A 22,076-nucleotide genomic window follows, 5' to 3' on the forward strand; every position below is an offset into this window, starting at 1 on the left:
AAATGTAATATTTAAATTGTTTTATTTATACATTTGCAAACATTTCTAAACACCTGTTTTTGCTTTGTCATTATAGGGTATTGTGTGTAGATTGAGGGAAAAACAACTATTTAATACATTTTCTAATAAGGCTGTAACGTAACAAAATATGACAAAAGTCAACGGTCTGAATACTTTCCAAAGACACTGTAAATATTTATTTTTACCCAATTGCTATTATACAGTCTTGTCCAATCTCTGTAACTCTCATACTGACTCGGGAGAGGCAAAGGTCGAGGGCCAAGTGTCCTCCGAAACACAACCCTGCCAAGCCGCACTGCTTGCTTAACCCGGAAGCCAGCCGCACCGAAGTGTCGGCGGTAACACCATCCAACTGGCGACCGAAGTCAGTGTGCATGCACCCAGCCCGCCACAAGGAGCTGCTAGAGCACGATGGGACAAGGAAATCCCGGCCGGCCAAACCTGGACAATTGTGCGCTGCCTCATGGGTCTCCCAATTGCGACCGCCTGCAACACAGTCTGGGATCGAATCCACGTCTAGCGACACCTCAAGCACTGCGAAGCAGTGTCTTAGACCGCTGTGCCACTCGGGAGGCTCCATTGCTAGAAACTTTAACAGAATGCTCAAATCAATTCAATTTGACCTCAGTCGATGGACTAACATCCCAGTTGCTTTAACCAGCAGAATATATTTTGTCAAAATGAATATATTGCAACGGCTAAATTTCGGTAGTTCAATGCTTCCCATATCTCCCCCTTCTGGCTGTTGGGATAAAATTAATAGTGTGGTTTACATTTGTATATGGCAAGGTAATCGATCCCGCATAACATTAGCAAACTTACTGAGAGGGAAAGACGTAGGAGGACTATGCGTACCAATTGTATTTCCAGGAACTAGCATTTTGCCCCATCTTAAATTGGTTTAGACATGATTATTCTGCTCCCTGGCCTATACAGAGAAATATGGTGTATCCTATTGCCCTGGAAGAGGTCGTCTTCACTGATATATGCCTTAAACAATGTCAACTACGCCTTGGTTGTATTATTGTTCACACAATTTCTATTTCGCGCATAATTGAAAAACGATGTAACTCATACTCCATTACTTCACAATAATGCCGTGCGATCTGGAGGGTTGCAATAATGCCTTTTGCATCACCCCAATGGTCCAGGTGAGGAATCCGTACCCTTGCCTATATCATGGACAGTAATGGTTTAAGAACATTCCAAGATTTGAAGGACACACACATTACCAGGCAACTCCTTTTTTCTTATATTTACAACTTAGGTTACCTATGCTGGCCTATGGAGTCCCTTGGGAAACCCAACTACCGAACCCTACAACGAGAAAATTATCTGGGCTCCCGAAAGGACTGATCTCTATAATATATAAACAACTTTTGGAAAGCTCATATTATGAGCTAGCCATTAATAAAGTATGGTCCACAGACCTTAGTGAATCTGAACAACCCTTTCACTGGAACATAATATGGAGAAATATGAACTTTGCATCTCATAATTACAAGCCATTAAACTATACATTTTAAGTTTGTTCACAGACTGTATTTAACACCAAGGAAATGTTTTACAATGAAATTGGCCTCAACTCCCAACTACCACTTCCTTCATAGGATGTGGTAGTTCCCTGCAGTTAAATGCTTAGATGCAGGCGGTTGGACTAAGATATGTGGGGTTGGGGGGAATGGGATGGGGAGTTGGGGGTGTAGGCCCACCTCCTTTTTGTTTCTTTTTCTTTATATACCAATTTTACTATTACAAAATCCGGTTTGATCAATATGATCATTTCTCTATGTACTTCTTACTTTTGTTTTTCTTTTGCGTGGCAGCCCACGGGTACATGTTATATAAACCGAATACATGAATTGAAATTGATATTGTACCTGTAAACCCCCCAACAACCAAAAATGTGGTTAAAAAAGAGAATTTTAAAAAAGCAACATGTACTGTCCCAAAACACATACTGTAGCATCTGGGAGTGAACTAGGCAGATATGTAATTTTGGTGAGGATAAAAGGAGTGGGAATTCCAGACCTGGCCACATCAGGGTTAATCTCTACCACTACTGTCAGGATGGGCTTGCAGGTGGTTGACTCTCTATCCAATCTAGGGGGATTTCCAGGTCATTTCCAGGAATTAAGGCATATCTCATTATTGCAACATATCCTTGCCATGAACCGGCAAACGGATCTGCAAAACCACTTATAATTAAAAATACTAAGACGACAAGGCCAAATACAGAAACCAGATTGTCAACAAGATCTATAAAAAGCATGAGATTGGTTATACATTACAACTGAATAACAGCTGCAGTCAAGACCAATGACCAGCTATTTCCAACCAACCATAAATCTGTTCTCATGGCTAAAGATTAGATGATATGCTTTATTATTCTTCATCGATGTGTTATGATTTGGCAGTAAAACATTTACAATGGGCCTAATAAGATTAGAGGTTTACCTGCGTGATCACAGATGGATCCGAAATGCAACCCTCTTGAGTGTGTGTGTGTGTGTGCACACGCTTTATAATAATAAAGTTACTGCAGTATAACTGATTGGGTTTGTAAGCGTATTATGAAATATACATGTAATCTTCAGTATTGCAATAAAAAGGAGGCACTGTTAGCATAAAGGCAATAATGAAAAGGAAACACTAATACTGTACCTTTTGGAAATATTTTTTTTTTCTTTCTATATAGTAACATTAGTCTGTTTTTAACTGCAGCTTGCAAATCCAACCATGAGCAATTGGACCATTTTTGTCCCATGGTATTTGGTGTTATGTTGTCCACAAAATGCAAAATCTGGATTTGGATGGGTTTGTAAAAGGCATGGTAGTAGATCATTTCCTGCCTGTTGACTTGTGATGGCCGGCTGTGAGATATTACCCAAAGAACACCAACAAGAAATGGCTCCTCAATTTAGAGTAAATTATAGGTCTGGTGAGGGTGTGCTGCATATCTTACCATTACTCCACATGTAGGGAAATAATCACATTCAACAGCTCTATCTATTTTAGTCTGTTTCAACATAAATCAAATTAGTTTTATTTATTTACATTTTTCACATAAATATTTTACATAATTGTGAGTAAAGCATCCCCAACCAGACCCTAAACCAGACTCCTTATATACAGTGGGGAGAACAAGTATTTGATACACTGCCGATTTTGCAGGTTTTCCTACTTACAAAGCATGTAGAGGTCTGTAATTTTTATCATAGGTACACTTCAATTGTGAGAGACGGAATCTAATTGTAAATCACATTGTATGATTTATAAGTAATTAATTTGCATTTTATTGCATGACATAAGTATTTGATCACCTACCAACCAGTAAGAATTTCAGCTCTCACAGACCTGTTAGTTTTTCTTTAAGAAGCCCTCCTGTTCTCCACTCATTACCTGTATTAACTGCACCTGTTTGAACTCGTTACCTGTATAAAAGGCATTGAAGATGGGTCGTGGCTGGGTCTTCCAGCATGACAACGACCCGAAACACACTAAGGAGTGGCTCCGTAAGAAGCATCTCAAGGTCCTGGAGTGGCCTCGCCAGTCTCCAGACCTGACCCCAATAGAAAATCTTTGGAGGTAGCTGAAAGTCCGTATTGCCCAGCGACAGACCCGAAACCTGAAGGATCTGGAGAAGGTCTGTATGGAGGAGTGGGCCAAAATCCCTGCTGCAGTATGTGCAAACCTGGTCAAGAACTACAGGAAATGTATGATCTCTGTAATTGCAAACAAAGGTTTCTGTACCAAATATTAAGTTCTGCTTTTCTGATGTATCAAATACTTATGGCATGCAATAAAATGCTAATTAATTATTTTAAATCATACAATTTGTTTTAGATTCCGTCTCACAGTTGAAGTGTACCTATGATAAAAATTACAGACCTCTACATGCTTTGTAAGTAGGAAAACCTGCAAAATTGGCAGTGTATCAAATACTTGTTCTCCCCACTGTAACATTGGTTGCAAACCTGTCCATTCGAACCTTATGGGGCTCCTTCAGATCACCAGAGCCAATCGGGCACACTTCGGTGTGTGTCTGTGCCGCATACTGGTCTGGTCATCCATCCAACCACATGGAACTGCAATGGGATTGGAGGTTAGAGAGGGAAACCATCAAAGACAGTGTAGTCTGGATGGCCCTCAGGTCTCCTGTCCACAAACCACAGCCCAGTCAAGAGTTCAGACTTCAGAGAGATGGATGGATCACACATGTCCTGCTATCTGTTCTACTATCAGTCTCACAGTCAGTGAGATTTAGGATAAATAGCTGTCGATTCACTGTATTCTTCAACATGCTGTCCATGGAAATTGAGTCATATGTGGGGGAAACCCCTCTTCCCTGTTATGTCATGGACAGCTTTTGATGGACAGGCCAAGCAGTGCAACTAGGACAGGGTGATGTATTTTATTTACAAGATGGAGTCATCTCTGACTGTGATGTCAAATGTGTAAACAGCATGGCTCCAATGTATCTGCTTAGCTTATGTAACATGTTGGCTTATTCGCTCACACATGTGCATACGATCATCCCAATATAGCTTACCTGGATGAAGCATGTCCACGTGTACCAACCATTTCTGAGTGAGAAAGAGAGCATCCATTCATTCGTTTTGTGTGACTGTGGACACCCCACCTGTACTGTAAATCAGTGGCATTCCTGGAAAGGGAAAGATGGAATGATCCATTAGTTTTCATTAACACCAAGGTGAACTGTATGGCAGCGACAGCCACCAATTTATGGCACGAGGATGGGAGCTGCTCTCCCCTTGTTTTTTGCTCCTCTCAGAGGATGATGTCGGATGTGGGGGCGATAGTGCCGTGTGTGGTTGTCACCGTAACTTAGTTTTTGACAAATGATTTCTGAAACTATGGCTCCTTTTCTCTAGACTCTGCACACAAAAACCCCAAAACACACGCACAACATGCAAGACGTCACACATCTCTTGAAAAACCAAACACTATGTTCAAAACTATTTAAACTCTTCTCAAAATTGTGTTTTTGCATATAACCTCTATACACAAACCATCAAATGATGTGACAAAGGTAGAACACTACTATCTTGTGTCTTTTGCATGTTCAGTGTGCAGTGGAGTCCACGGCAGTTTGTCATAGCACTCACTCGTACAAGTACACTACCGTTCAAAAGTTTGGGGTCACTTAGAAATGTCCTTGTTTTTGAAAGAGAATCAAAGAAACCAAGAAAGCCAACCTGAAGCTTATTTACAGTGCTCAAGATCTGATTTCTCAGTGAATAAATGAGCTATAAGTGTTTTCACACGTGAGCACTGGGTGTAGGTAATCGGTAAAGGTGTGGCATTTTGAATGGCAGCGTTTTCCAAACGAAACACGAGACCTGTTACTTTTGAGTGATGTGTCTAATGTAAAGATCTGTGTTTAGTGTTTTGCAAAAAGTGTGTTTTAACAATTTGCAAACTGAGTGTAAAGCAGATAATGTCCTTGCAGTTTTGCAGACTTGGTCTGAAGATTAGTTACATGAGTTAATGGTTTCACTGAGTGTGCCTCAAGTACCACTTTCAGTGTATAAGAGGTTGTAAAAAAAAAACTGTAAAGGCTAACAGACAGATGTAATGACAGGTCAAGAAAAGAGAGATGTACCTCGAACCACCTATCAAGCCCACCTCCACAACTCTCCTCCTAACATGATGAATCCGCCATGGGGGTGATTACACACCTGAATGGAACACATTTGCTTTAGTTCCTTGATTAGAAGGCTTGTCAGAGGGATGCGGGATATTCACAGGCTGAGCTTAGACATATTTTCAGTTACTCCAGGTATTTGTTTCAAAACCATCACTGTAAAGTGGCTGTTTCAGTATTAATGTTTGACCTTTATTTACATTTACATTTAAGTCATTTAGCAGACGCTCTTATCCAGAGCGACTTACAAATTGGTGCATTCACCTTATGACATCCAGTGGAACAGCCACTTTACAATAGTGCATCTAAATCTTTTAAGGGGGGGGGGTGAGAAGGATTACTTTATCCTATCCTAGGTATTCCTTAAAGAGGTGGGGTTTCAGGTGTCTCCGGAAGGTGGTGATTGACTCCGCTGTCCTGGCGTCGTGAGGGAGTGTGTTCCACCATTGGGGAGCCAGAGCAGCGAACAGTTTTGACTGGGCTGAGCGGGAACTGTACTTCCTCAGTGGTAGGGAGGCGAGCAGGCCAGAGGTGGATGAACGCAGTGCCCTTGTTTGGGTGTAGGGCCTGATCAGAGCCTGGAGGTACTGAGGTGCCGTTCCCCTCACAAGGCAAGCACCATGGTCTTGTAGCGGATGCGAGCTTCAACTGGAAGCCAGTGGAGAGAGCGGAGGAGCGGGGTGACGTGAGAGAACTTGGGAAGGTTGAACACCAGACGGGCTGCGGTGTTCTGGATGAGTTGTAGGGGTTTAATGGCACAGGCAGGGAGCCCAGCCAACAGCGAGTTGCAGTAATCCAGACGGGAGATGACAAGTGCCTGGATTAGGACCTGCGCCGCTTCCTGTGTGAGGCAGGGTCGTACTCTGCGGATGTTGTAGAGCATGAACCTACAGGAACGGGCCACCGCCTTGATGTTAGTTGAGAACGACAGGGTGTTGTCCAGGATCACGCCAAGGTTCTTAGCGCTCTGGGAGGAGGACACAATGGAGTTGTCAACCGTGATGGCGAGATCATGGAACGGGCAGTCCTTCCCGGGAGGAAGAGCAGCTCCGTCTTGCCGAGGTTCAGCTTGAGGTGGTGATCCGTCATCCACACTGATATGTCTGCCAGACATGCAGAGATGCGATTCACCACCTGGTCATCAGAAGGAGGAAAGGAGAAGATTAATTGTGTGTCGTCTGCATAGCAATGATAGGAGAGACCATGTGAGGTTATGACAGAGCCAAGTGACTTGGTGTATAGCGAGAATAGGAGAGGGCCTAGAACAGAGCCCTGGGGGACACCAGTGGTGAGAGCGCGTGGTGAGGAGACAGATTCTCGCCACGCCACCTGGTAGGAGCGACCTGTCAGGTAGGACGCAATCCAAGCGTGGGCCGCGCCGGAGATGCCCAACTCGGAGAGGGTTTATCTGCACAGTCCCGTTTCAGAGCCTTTTTGAAGTTACTCAAAGGGCTCAATTCAATCAAACCCGCACTGTGGTATTTTCACAGTAGCTCTTTTTCCCATGGTCAAATAAAAATGTAGAATGGTCTTGGGTTCTGTAAAGACTCGCTATTATTACCAGGTATACTCTCCACACTGGTAGATGCTTCCAGATTTCTGAATAAGAAGTATGTGTTTGTAAATAAAGACAGTGCACAAACATTGTTTTGGCAGGTTTAACTGAATTCAAGTCAAGCTGCTGTTAATATCTTACCTTATGGATGAGCACATGGGACAATTCTGTACTGTGTTTCATGATGACTGCAAGTGATCCCACCTGGAGAGAATATGAATAGGATGCAAATGAAATGGATGACTGATGAAGTACTCTGTCTTCTAATAATAACATTCATGCAGGTTCAAAGAAGCTTGTCATATGGTGTGACTGGGGACAGATATGTATGAATCAAAGATGCTTTTGCATCCTCTAAAGTTTTCACATCTTTTCATTTCTAAACCTATAAATGATGCACTGCTGTGCAGCGCATTCTCCACTGGAAATGAACGGCTTAGTGCTCACATGAAAAGGCATGTCAAGGAGAGAGGACCATTAGGACTAAAACCAAGGAAAGTACATCACTAAGGAAAGGTATGGTGAATAAAAAGAGAGAATTAATGACGAGTTAATGTAAGCGCCCTCAACAGATGAATATTTTTGTTTGTACATTTTCGTTTTTTTTCTTGCTTACGTGTTATACTATGTAAACTTGTCATTATTTCTCCTTTCTGCCTGTTTCTTTAATTAGACTCGTGTTTTAGTTGATTGTGTAGACTTGTGAAGTTTTCACGTCTTGTGTGGAGTTTAATCCTGTGGAAATGGATCAAAAATCTCCACTTGGCACCTTTTCCCCTCCCTCCCCCAGCTGCTCATTCTGTTAAATCAAATGCTAAATTTGAATCAGCCTACATAATAATTCACAAATGAGTTTAAAAGATGTAGAAATGTGTTTTTTTCCCAGTCTGCTGGTTTAGAAACAGGGCAGCTGTAAGGCCCACAAACATAAAACAGTTTTGGAACAATGACCCAAGTTTGTGTTTCACAAGGGTAAACCACTTCATGCCAATTGCCTCCAATGATGTTGTGACAGTCTTAACAGTTTCCCACAACTGTTTACACACGTTTGCTGAATCTTTGGGCCATTATCCCAAAACTCGAAACACAAAAACATCAAATGCAAAACTCTACAAATCTCTAGCAAAAGCAAACACTGCATTCAAAACTGTTTTATCTCTTTCCAAAATGTGATATTTTTTTTTGCATCAAAATGACACGCGTCATATGAATAGATCTGTCTACTAACCAACAACACACTGATGTGCTCAACACAAAACACTCTATGAATATCCCATCAGTAGGTTTATGCCTTTTGCCTTTTCAGTGTTGACACTGTAGCCGGTTGTAAAAGATTGTTACAGTGATGTATACCTACTCAAATATACATAAATAAACACACACAAATGCGTGTGCATGCATGCCGGGCCATGGTGGAAGACACCGGCTGTTTCACACCAGAACAGGAGACCACTATTGTGAACATGGTGGTGGCAAACGACACCATTCGACTACGAGAAATCCAGAACCACAAAAAAGCAGACAACACAATATTCAATAACATTCACCAGGTGGGCTTGTCTACATTGGGCCGTGTATGACAGCGCAACTGAATCCGGATGAAACAGGTCTACAGGGCGCAATTTGAGCGACGCTCATAGTGGGTTAAAGAACAGCTGTAATGGTTTTCTTCATCTGAACGAGAGGCGGACCAAAGCGCAGCGTGGTTGTTTTGATTCATGCTTTAATAAATCACTACACATGAACAAACTAACAAAAACAAGAAATGTGAAAACTCAAAACAGTCCTCTGGTGCACACACAGAGACAGGAACAATCACCCACAAACACACAGTGAAACCCAGGCCACCTAAGTATGATTCTCAATCAGAGACAACTAATGACACCTGCCTCTGATTGAGAACCATACTAGGCCGAAACATAGAAATTCCCAAAACCTAGAAAAACAAACATAGACTGCCCACCCAACTCACGCCCTGACCATACTAACTAAATACAAAACACAGGAAATAAAGGTCAGAACGTGACAACAGCGCTATGAATATGTGCAAGTAAGTACTACACTGTGAATTTACTATCATATCAGCACTGTATGTACAGTACTGTAATCCAGTGTAAAGTGCCTCACCATATTGACTGCTCTAGGTTTATGTCACATAGTCTTGCTGTCTGTTTCAGAGAGTCTTGGAGCTGGATACCGCTGCAATTCAGCACATTTATATTTACATTTATGAGGCTGGCTTCAATCTAGCCAAAAGAAGGGGAAGGGGACGGAACATTATTGGCCACCGTGAATGTCCCTGGACAGCGTGGAGGGAATATCACCGTGTGAGCAGCTGTTAACCAGTAAGGCGTCCTCCATCACCATGCCAACCTTGGTCCCTACAACACCGCCCTTCTCTTCACATTCCTGGACACACAACATGGCATCCTCATTCCAACTGAGCAGAGGGGTGGACCAGAGCAGCCCAGGTATGTTGTCATCTGGGGACAACGTGAGTTTCCACCAGGCTGCAATGGTCCACATCTGGTTTATCAACCACCCACAATTGAAGAGTTTTTTTCTGCATGCGATGGAAGGTGTATGACCGACCTCCCCTCGCACACATGCCTCTTCTCCAGACAATGGAGGATGCATGTGGTGCAGTTGATGTGGGGGCTTTTGGCGGCTGGATCCGTCACTCCAGAAGATTCTTCCCCGCTGTTTAGCCAGGGAGAACATCGCTTGTGATGTAGATGAGTTGTGCTGTGGCCAGACCGAAATAGAAGGCAGGATGCAGCCTAATGTCTTTTTTCTTACATTTTGCATGTGTTTATGTCTTTTTGTGTTTAGAGTTTTGAAAGAATGAGCCCCTTTCATTTTTATTTTTTGTACAGAAAACCCTTTATCTTACTGAATGTTTTTCCTGGTTTTCTCCTGTTGGGTATGGAAAGTGTTACATACAAAACACAAGTGTTAAAAAATACTGCATTTTGGAAATAAATGTCAAATGTTTTTGTTACTGGGGACGGGGACGGAACATTATTGGCCACCGTGAATGTCCCTGGACAGCGTGGAGGGAATATCACCGTGTGAGCAGCCCTTAACCAGCAAGGAGTCCTCCATCACCATGCCAATCCATGGTTGAGCACATGGTCAACCAATGTGGCCCTGATCTCATCTGAGACAACTGTCCTTCCTCATCCTCTTCCTCCTTTTGCTCTCTAATTCTGCCCACCCAACCCCCTGCATCCTTGGGCAAGTACTGTCTCAAATTCCTGCTGCATCTTCTTGATGAAATGGCATCACTGCTAAAAGGTCAGCTTCACTGTCAAGTTCCAAGGAAAGCGTTCCCAACAGTCCTTTTTTTGATTGTGAAAATATGGGCCTATTACACTCAGCCACCAAGCAGATTGTGGCCAGTAAAAGAGGAAATGGTGATTTGAGTGTCTTACCCTTACTTCTTAGGAAGTGAACAGGGTGGAGCTGTGTTGACTAATGGAAAATTTTATTTTGACACAACGATCCTGATGAAATGTGGTATGATTCAGTTCTCAGTAAGTGGGGGTCTGACGTTTTTGGTTAAAAACACGTTTTTTTGTGGAGATCAACGAGACAAAAAATGTGACCTTTTTGGAGATTTCAAACAGATTGCAACAGAAGGGGAAAACTTTAATTCCCATTGAAAGGTGACTTCCAAGCTGTGTGGCTCAGCAAAGCTTTCAAAGATGTTCAAAAATAGTCCATATTTGTGCGTTTTTAGGCAAACACTTGCAGCCCACATTTTGATATTAGAGGAAGTAGGCCTAATCCAAAATATAATCAGTTGTTTTTAAGAATGTAAAACCATTTTTTTTAAAGTAATCCAGTCAGATTACAGTCACTTCATTTCTGTAACCTGATTACATAATCCCAGTTAAATGTAATCCATTAATACCCAACCCTGGTCCCATAATAATATAAAATATTTCAACAGAAAGACATGGTCCAAGATGGCTGCAGTTGGCAGCAGAGGAGCCTAGTTGGTCTGGAGCAGCAACAGAACACGCAGCTGCCCTAATCTGTTATAAAATAACACCTAGAACAGGTGCAGTTGAAGTTTACATACACTTGGGTTAGAGTCGTTAAAACTCGTTTTTCAACCACTCCACAAATGTCTTGTTAACAAACTATAGTTTTGGCAAGTCGGCTGGGACATCTTTGTGCATGACACAAGTAATTTTTCCAACAATTGTTACCAGACAGATTATTTCACTTATAATTCACTGTATTACAATTCCCGTGGGTCAGAAGTTTCCATACACTAAATTGACTGTCTATAAACAGCTTGGAAAATTCCAGAAAATTATGTCATGGCTTTAGAAGCTTCCGACATCATTTGAGTCAATTGGAGGTGTACCTGTGTATGTATTTCAAGGCCTACCTTCAAACTCAGTGCCTCTTTGTTTGACATCAAGGGAAAATCAAAAGAAATCAGTCAAGACCTCAGAAAAAAAATTGTAGACCTCCACAAGTCTGGTTCATTCTTGGGAGCAATTTCCAAATGCCTGAAGGTACCACTATACATCTGTACAAACAATAGTACGCAAGTTTAAACACCATGGGACCACGCAGCCATCATACCACTCAGGAAGGAGACGCGTTCTGTCTCCTAGAGATTAACATATTTTGGTGTGAAAAGTGCAAATCCATCCCAGATCAACAGCAAAGGACCTTGTGAAGATGCTGGAGGAAACCGGTACAAAAGTATGTATGTCCACAGTAAAACACACCCTATATCGAAATAACCTGAAAGGCCGCTCAGCAAGGCAGAAGCCACCGCTCCAAAACCGCCATAAAAAAAGCCAGACTACGGTTTGCAATTGTACATGGGGACAAATATTGTACTTTTTGTAGACTGGTGCACTTCACAAAATAGATTGCATCATGAGGCAGGAAAATGATGTGGATATATTGATGCAACATCTCAAAACATCAGTTGCAAATGGATCTTCCAAATGGACAGTGACCCCAAGCATACTTCCAAAGTTGTGGCAAAATGGCTTAAGGACAACAAAGTCAAGGTTTTGGAGTGGCCATCACAAAGCCCTGACCTCAATCCCATAGAAAATTTGTGGGCAGAACTGAAAAAGTGTGTGCGAGCAAGGAGGCCTACAAACCTGACTCAGTTACACCAGCTCTGTCAGGAGGAATGGGCCACAATTCACCAAACTTATTGTGGGAAGCTTGTGGAAGGCTACCCAAACTTTTGACCCAAATTTATCAATTTAAAGGCAATGCTACCAAATACTAATTGAGTGCATGTAAACTTCTGACCCACTGGGAATGTGATGAAATAAATAAAAGCTGAAATAAATAATTTGCTCTACATTTCACATTCTTAAAATAAAAGTAATGATCCTAACTGACCTAAGACATGGAATTTTTACTAGGATTAAATGTCAAGAATTGTGAAAAACTGAGTTTAAATGTATTTGGCCAAGGTGTATGTAAACTTCCGACTTCAACTGTATAATACCAATAGGCAGCAGTCATAATACATACAATAATATTGCACACTACACATACTGAGGGACAATACTTAATGCTGAAACAATAAAAACATAAATATGAAAGTTTATGAGAAACATTCAAAAACATACATGAAACAGGATAAACCAAAGAAGGAGAGGTGTAACCTGTGGCTAGAAGGTGAATTTGACCAGTGCGTGCACCTCAGAAAGACAATTCACAGAGGAGGTGAGTAAGATTAGAAAAGGTTGGCAGTGGAACAAAATATATAATAAAGCTCAGGGATGGATAGAAATTGACAGAATGGTTACCTGGAGGAAAATGGGGGAGGGCCATGCTTTTTCAATTTCAGTGAATGGGAGGATATCATATTTTTTATTTCTATATTTCTCTGTGTTTTCATCTAGTCCAGGGGGGTGATGCAATTTGTAATTGATTACATTTCAATATTTCTCAAGTGTTTCAGAATTAGTTGCTTATTAGGTAGGCTATATATCCATGTGTGCCAGATGCTGCCCCTCACCTGTGATTCATCACTAGGCGCACAATATCTAGTGTGTCTATAGGCTATTTAGTGTGGTCTCAATCAAATTATCCATAGGCTATAGGCTATAGACTATGAAATGCTCAGAGAAGCACACAGCTGCTGGGATGGTGTAAATATAACTAGGCTGCATTACACACTGCAATGGATATCCCAACCCTCATTCCAGCCTGCTCTTCTCTTGCTGATCAAAAAGTTTTGTGTGCTGCCTAACCAATGGCTGTGCTGTGTAGACCTGCGGTGGTAGTTCGGGAGAGTCAAAGGCTTCTTCAGATTTTTACATTTTTTATTAGGCCTAGTCAAGACTTTTTGGGGGGGATTAGGCGTAGTCAAAAAAAATATTGTGCGCCGACTAGCCTATGTTCTGTTCAGTTTGACAAGGAGAGCACGAAGAAGGATGACCGGCGGTTAACTTTGATAGCTTACTACTACTATAGTTTATTTGATTAAAAACAATCTGTTTCCTCCCGAGTGGTACTGTCACATCCTGACCTTAGTTCCTTTTTTATGTCTCTATTTTAGTTTGGTCAGGGCGTGAGTTGGGGTGGGCATTCTATGATTTTGTTCTATGTTTTGTATTTCTGCTTTTGGCCTGGTATGGTTCCCAATCAGAGGTCAATCGTTGTCTCTGATTGAGAACCATACTGTGTTCCCACTACGATTTGTGGGTAGTTTTCTGTTTCGTATCTGTACCAGACAGAACTGTTTTGTTCTCGTTGTTCCTCGTTGTTATTTTGTTTAGTTTTCAGTTTTGATTACGACGACCGTTACAATACAGATCCGGGTTCTATCCAGGACTGTGTTTCAGCCGGCCGCAACCGGGAAACCCATGAGGCGAAGCACATGGTGTTGGGTTTGACCGGTTGGGGTGTCCTTGTCCTTGCCCCATCGCGCTCTAGTGACGACTCCTTGTGATGGTCGGGCGCATGCACGCTGACTTCGGTCGCCAGCTGTATGGTGTTTCCTCCGACACATTGGTGTGACTGGCTTCCAGGTTAAGCGAGCAGTGTGTCACGAAGCAGTGCGGCTTGGCGGGGTCGTGTTTCGGGAGACGCATGGCTCTCGACCTTCGCCTCTCCCGAGTCAGTATGGGAGTTGCAGCGATGGGACAAGACTGCAACTACCAATTTGATATCACGAAATTAGGGGTAAAATGTACCCCCCCCCAAAAAAATATATATATACATGTGTATATATATATGTTTCTTGCCCATAATGTATTTACCTCACAATAAGCCAGATTCAAGTAATATACGCTTGTTGCTGAAACAGGTACAGCAGGCACTGCAGAATCAGAAATGACAGCTCATGGTGTTGAAAGTAGGCAAATTCGAGTAGGCATAATTCATTTACAGTGGGGCAAAAAAGTATTTAGTCAGCCACCAATTGTGCAAGTTCTCCCACTTAAAAAGATGTGGCCTGTAATTTTCATCATAGGTACACTTCAACTATGACAGACAAAATTAGAAGAAAAAATCCAGAAAATCACATTGTAGGATTTTAAATGAATTTATTTCAAATTATGGTGGAAAATAAGTATTTGGTCACTTACACACAAGCAAGATTTCTGGCTCTGACAGACCTGTAACTTCTTCTTTAAGAGGCTCCTCTGTCTTCCACTTGTTACCTGTATTAATGGCACCTGTTTGAACTTGTTATCAGTATAAAAGACACCTGTCCACAACCTCAAACAGTCACACTCCAAACTCCACTATGGCCAAGACCAAAGAGCTGTCAAAGGACACCAGAAACACAATTGTAGACCTGCACCAGGCTGGGAAGACTGAATCTGCAATAGGTAAGCAGCTTGGTTTGAAAAAATCAACTGTGGGAGCAATTATTAGGAAATGGAAGACATACAAGACCACTGATAATCTCCCTCGATCTGGGGCTCCACGCAAGATCTCACCCCGTGGGGTCAAAATGATCACAAGAATGGTGAGCAAAAATCCCAGAACCACACGGGGGGACCTAGTGAATGACTTGCGGAGAGCTGGGACCAAAGTAACAAAGCCTACCATCAGTAACACACTACGCCGCCAGGGACACAAATCCTGCAGTGCCAGACGTGTCCCCCTGCTTAAGCCAGTTCATGTCCAGGCCCATCTGAAGTTTGCTAGAAAGCATTTGGATGATCCAGAAGAAGATTGGGAGAATGTCATATGGTCAGATGAAACCAAAATATAACTTTTTGGTAAAAACTCAACTCGTCTTGTTTGGAGGACAAAGAATGCTAAGTTGCATCCAAAGAACACCATACCTACTGTGAAGCATGGGGGTGGAAACATCATGCTTTGGGGCTGTTTTTCTGCAAAGGGACCAGGACGACTGATCCATGTAAAGGAAAGAATGAATGGGGCCATGTATCGTGAGATTTTGAGTGAAAACCTCCTTCCATCAGCAAGGGCATTGAAGATGAAACAGTCTTTCAGCATGACAATGATCCCAAACACACTGCCCGGGCAACGAAGGAGTGGCTTCGTAAGAAGCATTTCAAGGTCCTGGAGTGGCCTAGCCAGTCTCCAGATCTCAACCCCATAGAAAATCTTTGGAGGGAGTTGAAAGTCCGTGTTGCCCAGCAACAGCCCCAAAACATCACTGCTCTAGAGGAGATCTGCATGGAGGAATGGGCCAAAATACCAGCAACAGTGTGTGAAAACCTTGTGAAGACTTACAGAAAACGTTTTACCTCTGTCATTGCCAGCAAAGAGTATATAACAAAGTATTGAGAAACTTTTGTTATTGACCAAATACTTATTTTCCACCATCATTTGCAAATAAATTAATTAAAAATCCTACAAAGTGATTTTCTGGACTTTTTGTTCTCATTTTGTCTGTCATAGTTTAAGTGTACCTATGATGAAAATGACAGGCCTCTCATCTTTTTAAGTGGGAGAACTTGGTGGCTGACTAAATACTTTTTTGCCCCACTGTACATCGTCTTCATTATTTTAAGATTTTGAAGAAAATAAAACGCATCTGATTATATAAAGTGATCTGGTCCACGGGAAAGACGTGACTCCGATGTATATGGGAATATCATTGTTTAGTTTCTTTGACATTCAGAGGCTGAGCTATACAACCTTCTATAGCCTGGGAGACAAAACATTGTCTTTTCTTGAGAAGTAATCTGATTCTGTCACTATCAACTTATTAAACTGTTCCCTTTCTGTACAATAGAAGATGTTTTAACCCAGACAGACTTGTGACTTTCTCGCTTTAGGTTAAACCACGGAAGAAGAGTAGCAAGTAGTTAAAGCTTAAATCTTTCTGCGTCGGTAGGCCTACTCTGTCTGGGGTGGAAAGGTAGGCCTAACTTTTGAAAGTACAATGCTCAGATGTCTAATGGCATCAATATGTAATTATTTGCAAACAGGGACAGTTTAGTTGCAAACAAGACACTGATTTGGCCTGTAATGTCAGTCATTTATGTGGTATAAAAAAACATTCTGCTAATATGTAAACATTTTCTCAGACATGCAAATACGATGTGAGATTCATGCAATGATTTTACTTTAAAGGAGATCTTTCCATCCCTACTCTTGTCAACGGTGGTCTGCGAACCGACAACCTTCTGGCTCGCAGCCCTGTGCACAATCAAAGTTCCCGTGTTGCCATTTAATGCTTACAGGACGAACAACAGTTTTTAAAACTCTGATATCCACTTTGTTTTAATTATTATTTTGGGTATATTTTGGGTATTTTGTTTTTCAAGCTTTCGGGGAGGGTTTAGGTAAATATATATTTAGCTGAAAGGAGGGCCATCCCTTTTTATTTCAGAGAGGTCGATTTTCTTTGTAACCCTTATTAAAAATAATGTATACTCCCTAATGAGTGTGTTCCTGCTTGACTATATTGTTGACGCAAGCCAGATCTGGATAGGTATTTTACATATCAGCTAAGCATATGATATGTTATAGCAATATGGGGCCTGAAGGCACAGCCCACTGGGCACAAACTGGTTGCATGAACGTTGTTTCAACGTAATTTGTCTGGCTCAGAAAATGAAATAATTTCCAAAAAATCGCTATTTTTAAAACAAGCCATAGAAAGTTGTTTGCAATTTCAGTTTAATCCGCCAGAAAAGACAGAACAAATATTATGGTTAAACTTGAATATACTAATTGATAAAAAACGATATATTTTTAATAAAAAGCAATTGTTTAATATTTGTGAATTATATCATACATAGGACTGATGGAGTTACGTCACACATGCAACTAACAAAAATATATGGAAATGTCTGCTCTACTCAAAAGTGAAAGTAAGGAACTTGTCTGTCGGCCTTGCATTAAAGACCAAAATTGGTTAAAGAAAATTGTGATTAAAAAAAAGTATTGCAAAATATTTAGGAAGATATTTTTTTCGATGTACCGATTCCATGGCACATGGTTTATAAACTTTTCATTAAAATACGATGCATAATCTTTCAACTAAAATAACGTTAAATATATGTGGAATATCCCAGCTCTGAAGATTTTGCTGCGAAAAGACAGAATCATTAGATCATTAGATCATCAAGATTTTGGTCACAGGTTCAGGAATGTCTGAAGAATTGCAACATTTACTTGGAGCTAACTCTGCAAATAGCACGGCTGGGTGATTTTAAAAAGTCATAGTCAATCGATCAATAATACTCTTAGCAAAAATGTGTATCTGTAATATACAATGTAGAAACTATGAGAATAGAAAGGATCAGAACTGCTGTGAAACATCACAGCACAGTTAAAAAATATATGGCAAATAGAATAGATGAGGATAGCTGCAGGATGGGACTAAAAACAAACAAAAGATAACTATTGTAGAATATACTGTGTCCATAAAATGTATATAGTATGTATAACATGGAAGTAGAAGCCTAAGTGATGTTGTCCATTAGTTTACTTCAATTAGGACAGGGGTGGTAGGGTAAAGAAATACAAAGTATAAAATTGAGATCTCTATCTCAACCAAAAGTACAAGTTAAAGAATAGGAATCAATCATACATTAAATTAACTTTAAATAAAGTTTGAGTTGATTTAGGTCTACTCTTTAACTTAGATTTTTGGTTGAGATGGAGATGTGAATCCAACATATCAGTTATTCATTTGTAGACAAACTGGAATTAAAGTCAGAATAAATCAGTGGCACTGATAGAACAATCCAAGGAGAAGATACATCTCCTTCAAATCTTGATATTTGGTTGCGTTGGACAACTAAACACAATTCAATATCCCTTTTGCAATGCAGTCAATAAAATAACCTATGAACTTGTCGACAAGTTAACAAATGACATGTTGGATTCACGGCTCCAACTAAAACAAAAGTTAAAGAATAGGATGAAGAAACGATCCAAGCATTGGATTACATCTCCTGTAAGTTTGAATATCTGGTTGCATTGTCAATAGGACTTTTTGTAATACAGGTAATAGCCTAAAGGTAAGGCTATCTTACAAACTAATGTACCGTAACAGTTTTTATTCAACATTAAAATTAGTAACAGATCCACGGCCACATTTTGAGCTTACTGTAACTGTAAAAGTAGTATTATGTAATGATGGAAAGTGTGTATGTTCAAGATAGCATGCAAAGGTCGCCGGTCTGTGGGTTCTGCACAATGTAAATATCTGTGCAGAAGCTCAAACAACATTGATCACTTGCACTATGTACTTGTAATGTAATCTCGACTGCAATCGAGGTCACTTGGTTATGATATTGGATGAAGCACATGACGTTTTTTTAATTTAACCTTTATTTAACTAGGCAAGTCGGTTAAGAACAAATTCTTATTTACAATGACGGCCTAGGAACAGTGGGTTAACTGCTTTGTTCAGGGGCAGAACCAGTTCTTATATAAATTCAAAATATCTAACATTGTATTCCCATTCGCTCTTTGTTGTGCTTTTAAATGGTTTAATGTGCACTGAAAGCACATTTAGATGACAACTAAGCCAACAATCAGACATTGTTAATCCATTGAAATGTGGTTGTGCTTTCAGATGATTGAAAGCATAGTGATGCCACATTGGGAATTCAACAAACTTCAGGCTGTCTTTCTGAGTGGGTGAATAAAGGTTGAAATCGCATTGATCAACGTCTCAAAGATTACCCACGTTGAAATGACAGTGTGCCCAGTGGGACACCTTGGTTAGAAAACGTTACGTTAGCAACACAATTTGTAGCAAACAATGAGTTTGTGTGGGAGAAATGTCCTGAAAGAGGCACATCATAGATTCACCTAATTATACCAACCAGAGAGATACAGTATTGTAGGCTACGGGCCTACCTTTTCAGCAGGCATGGCTACACTCAGAAACATATCTTTATCCTGGAGGGTTTGGTTCAGTCTGTCCAAATGAACTACAATTACAGCACAGGAGGCACCAATGAAAGTTGGAATCGATGATCTGGAGTCATCATAGTCATGACCACTGAGGAAGCCAAGCATATTTGAACTCTAAATGAGATGCTATGTTTTTTCCTCTGTCTGTTCCTCTGTCTGTGATGTATGGGGGTGATAGCGTGTTGCCTGAGCACTGATTAGCCTTCAAGCTAAAATGTAGGATGTATTGCCTCTGAAATGTACTTTATAGAGTCTAAGGTTTCACAGTGCTCCCTGCCAGGGAAACACACAGAGGTGGAAAAGAATAACAATTTGTTCCTCATTCTGTTGAATGTGTATTCCGTCTATTCACCAAAAACACATTCAGACAAGGTCAACAACTCTTAGAATACATTGTGGAACAGTAAAAGTCAAGCTGGGATGCAGACTCACTCTCAATAAACTTGCTAGGATTTATTCTATTTTGATATTGCATAGACTACAATCGTACACATTAAAAGCTGCCTTCCATGAAGGACTGAGTGAGATCTATAGCGTGAATGATACATTCTGAGATTGCGCTGTCCAATGGTGATCTCTTCATTATCTTCTATTACTTTTTTTTTTTTTTTTTTCATGTGTTCCCTCTGAAACACAGACTACAACCATGTCTGTCTGTCTGTTTCTGTAGTTTCTTCCAAGGAGTTGGTGGAGATCTGTTGTGAGACTGGGGAGAAGTGGGCCTCAGCCAACGGCCACTGCAGAAACATGGAGCTCCCCAGAGAGGACAGACACTCCATCTGTCGGTAAGCCCATGGAGACACACTGGACACAAGTACTAGGATGCCCGATTTTTGTGTAGTAAATCCTTAATTCCTCAACTCAAAACCAGAGTTTTTCCTGGTCATGCTCAGGGTCCTACTTAGCTACAGAATGTCTTAGAAGTGTCAGCTTTACTGCTTTCACCATGCCAATGAGGGATGGCCTGTCTGCTTCTGCTTCAGCCAACTTGTCGTGGATGGCAAGGCCACTATGCATTAGTTTAGTTCATTCTAATTTGTGTACTTTTTTTTAGCCTACTTAAAACATGATCATCTTAGAAATGTATTCTTACAGTATGTGATTTCGCTTTCTGGGCCCCATGTCGTTATTGAATAGCATGATTCAATGAAAGTTGTCATTGATGTTTTGTATATGAAGGGAATGATATGACTTTCTATCTACAATTGGAGGCCCTCTCATAATCTTTTGAAAATGATATTATATTGCACAGCATAATACTGTTAATGTTTGCCTTAATAGACTTCCAATTTGGTTCTATAACAATTCCAGACGATGCTGGTTTTGGCTAGAGCTAGGAAAAGATAGCCAACCTACTACTAGTCTAAGACCAGTTAGGCATAGGTACAGTCAAAACACTGCCTCACATTCTAACATCCCTCCTGTGTTTCTTTCTTTCTCTGCCAGGACGGCTCAGAGACAGTGCTGTCTGGGCTCTCTGAAGGAGAGTCACTGCTTCTCTGGTATGAATGCAGCCAGAAAAGGAACTGTGTGTGAGGTGGACAACAATGACCAGTGTGGAGCTGACTCCTACAAGGTAAAGGTGCTTCCCACGGTTCTGTTGGTTGGTTGGTGCTACACCAGAGTTGTGGGTTTGATTCCCACATAGGCCACATTACATATAGTGAGTAAAGTTCTGTTGTTCTTGCCACAACCAACTCCTACTTCTGTTTTAACACTGAATATATGTGCTTGGATTTGGATGAAATCGTTTGTTAAATGTCCATATATTCTTATCTGACCCTGTTTCCTGAACTGTTAAGAGAGCTGACCGAATTTGCAGGGTCAGTCCCCAGAATGATTTAAGGTCAAACATAGCCTACCTGGAATGAATTCAAATCAAACCAACTATCTCTACAAGACATTAATAGCCACAGTTTCATCGATTAAAATGTACAGTACAGACAACTTTAAAAGTAGTTTAAAGAAAACCTCCCTGCAGATTTCGAGGACCATGTTTGTGGTCAAGGTTCCCACAACTTTATGGTTTACAGTCATGAAACGCGGTTGCAGTACTGCAGGAGATGTCTCATGCCGTTTTCAGCATCCTCTCTAGATCAATAACTTGGACTCGCTGGTATTTTGAAAACAGCAACAATATTTAATATTTCTGGGAAAATTTAGCTATGTAGCTCAAGGTCTGTTATGGCCATCAGTGAGAGTCCAGGCATTGTTATGTAGTGTGGACTTGAAGTGTATTAGCCTATACAGAACCATTTATCTGCCATGTGTTCCAGGAAGTACCCAAAGCGCCCGGAACAGTGGGTGGCCATTATATATACAGTCGTGGACAAAGGTTGAGAATGACACAAATATGAATTTCCACAAAGTGTGCTGCTTCAGTGTCTTTAGATATTTTTGTCAGATGTTACTATGGAATACTGAAGCATAATTACAAGCATTTCATAAGTGTCAAGGGCTTTTATTGAGAATTAC

General features: G+C 41.0%; 1 protein-coding gene across 3 annotated transcripts in view; it reads left to right on the forward strand.

Moving 5' to 3' along the window:
* The window catches only part of LOC118361406 (fibulin-2-like), a 49,664-nt gene that overhangs the window by 13,453 nt on the left and 14,135 nt on the right, over positions 1–22,076 (forward strand). For all 3 annotated transcript variants that reach the window (XM_035741306.2, XM_035741307.2, XM_035741305.2), the window contains 2 exons: positions 20,272–20,386; positions 21,048–21,177. In XM_035741306.2, coding sequence (XP_035597199.1) covers positions 20,272–20,386; positions 21,048–21,177 — 245 coding nt within the window. The remainder of the gene's footprint in view (positions 1–20,271; positions 20,387–21,047; positions 21,178–22,076) is intronic.

This window comes from Oncorhynchus keta, chromosome 28 (genome assembly GCF_023373465.1).
Source record: "Oncorhynchus keta strain PuntledgeMale-10-30-2019 chromosome 28, Oket_V2, whole genome shotgun sequence".
In the NCBI taxonomy this organism is placed as follows: Eukaryota; Metazoa; Chordata; class Actinopteri; order Salmoniformes; family Salmonidae; genus Oncorhynchus; species Oncorhynchus keta.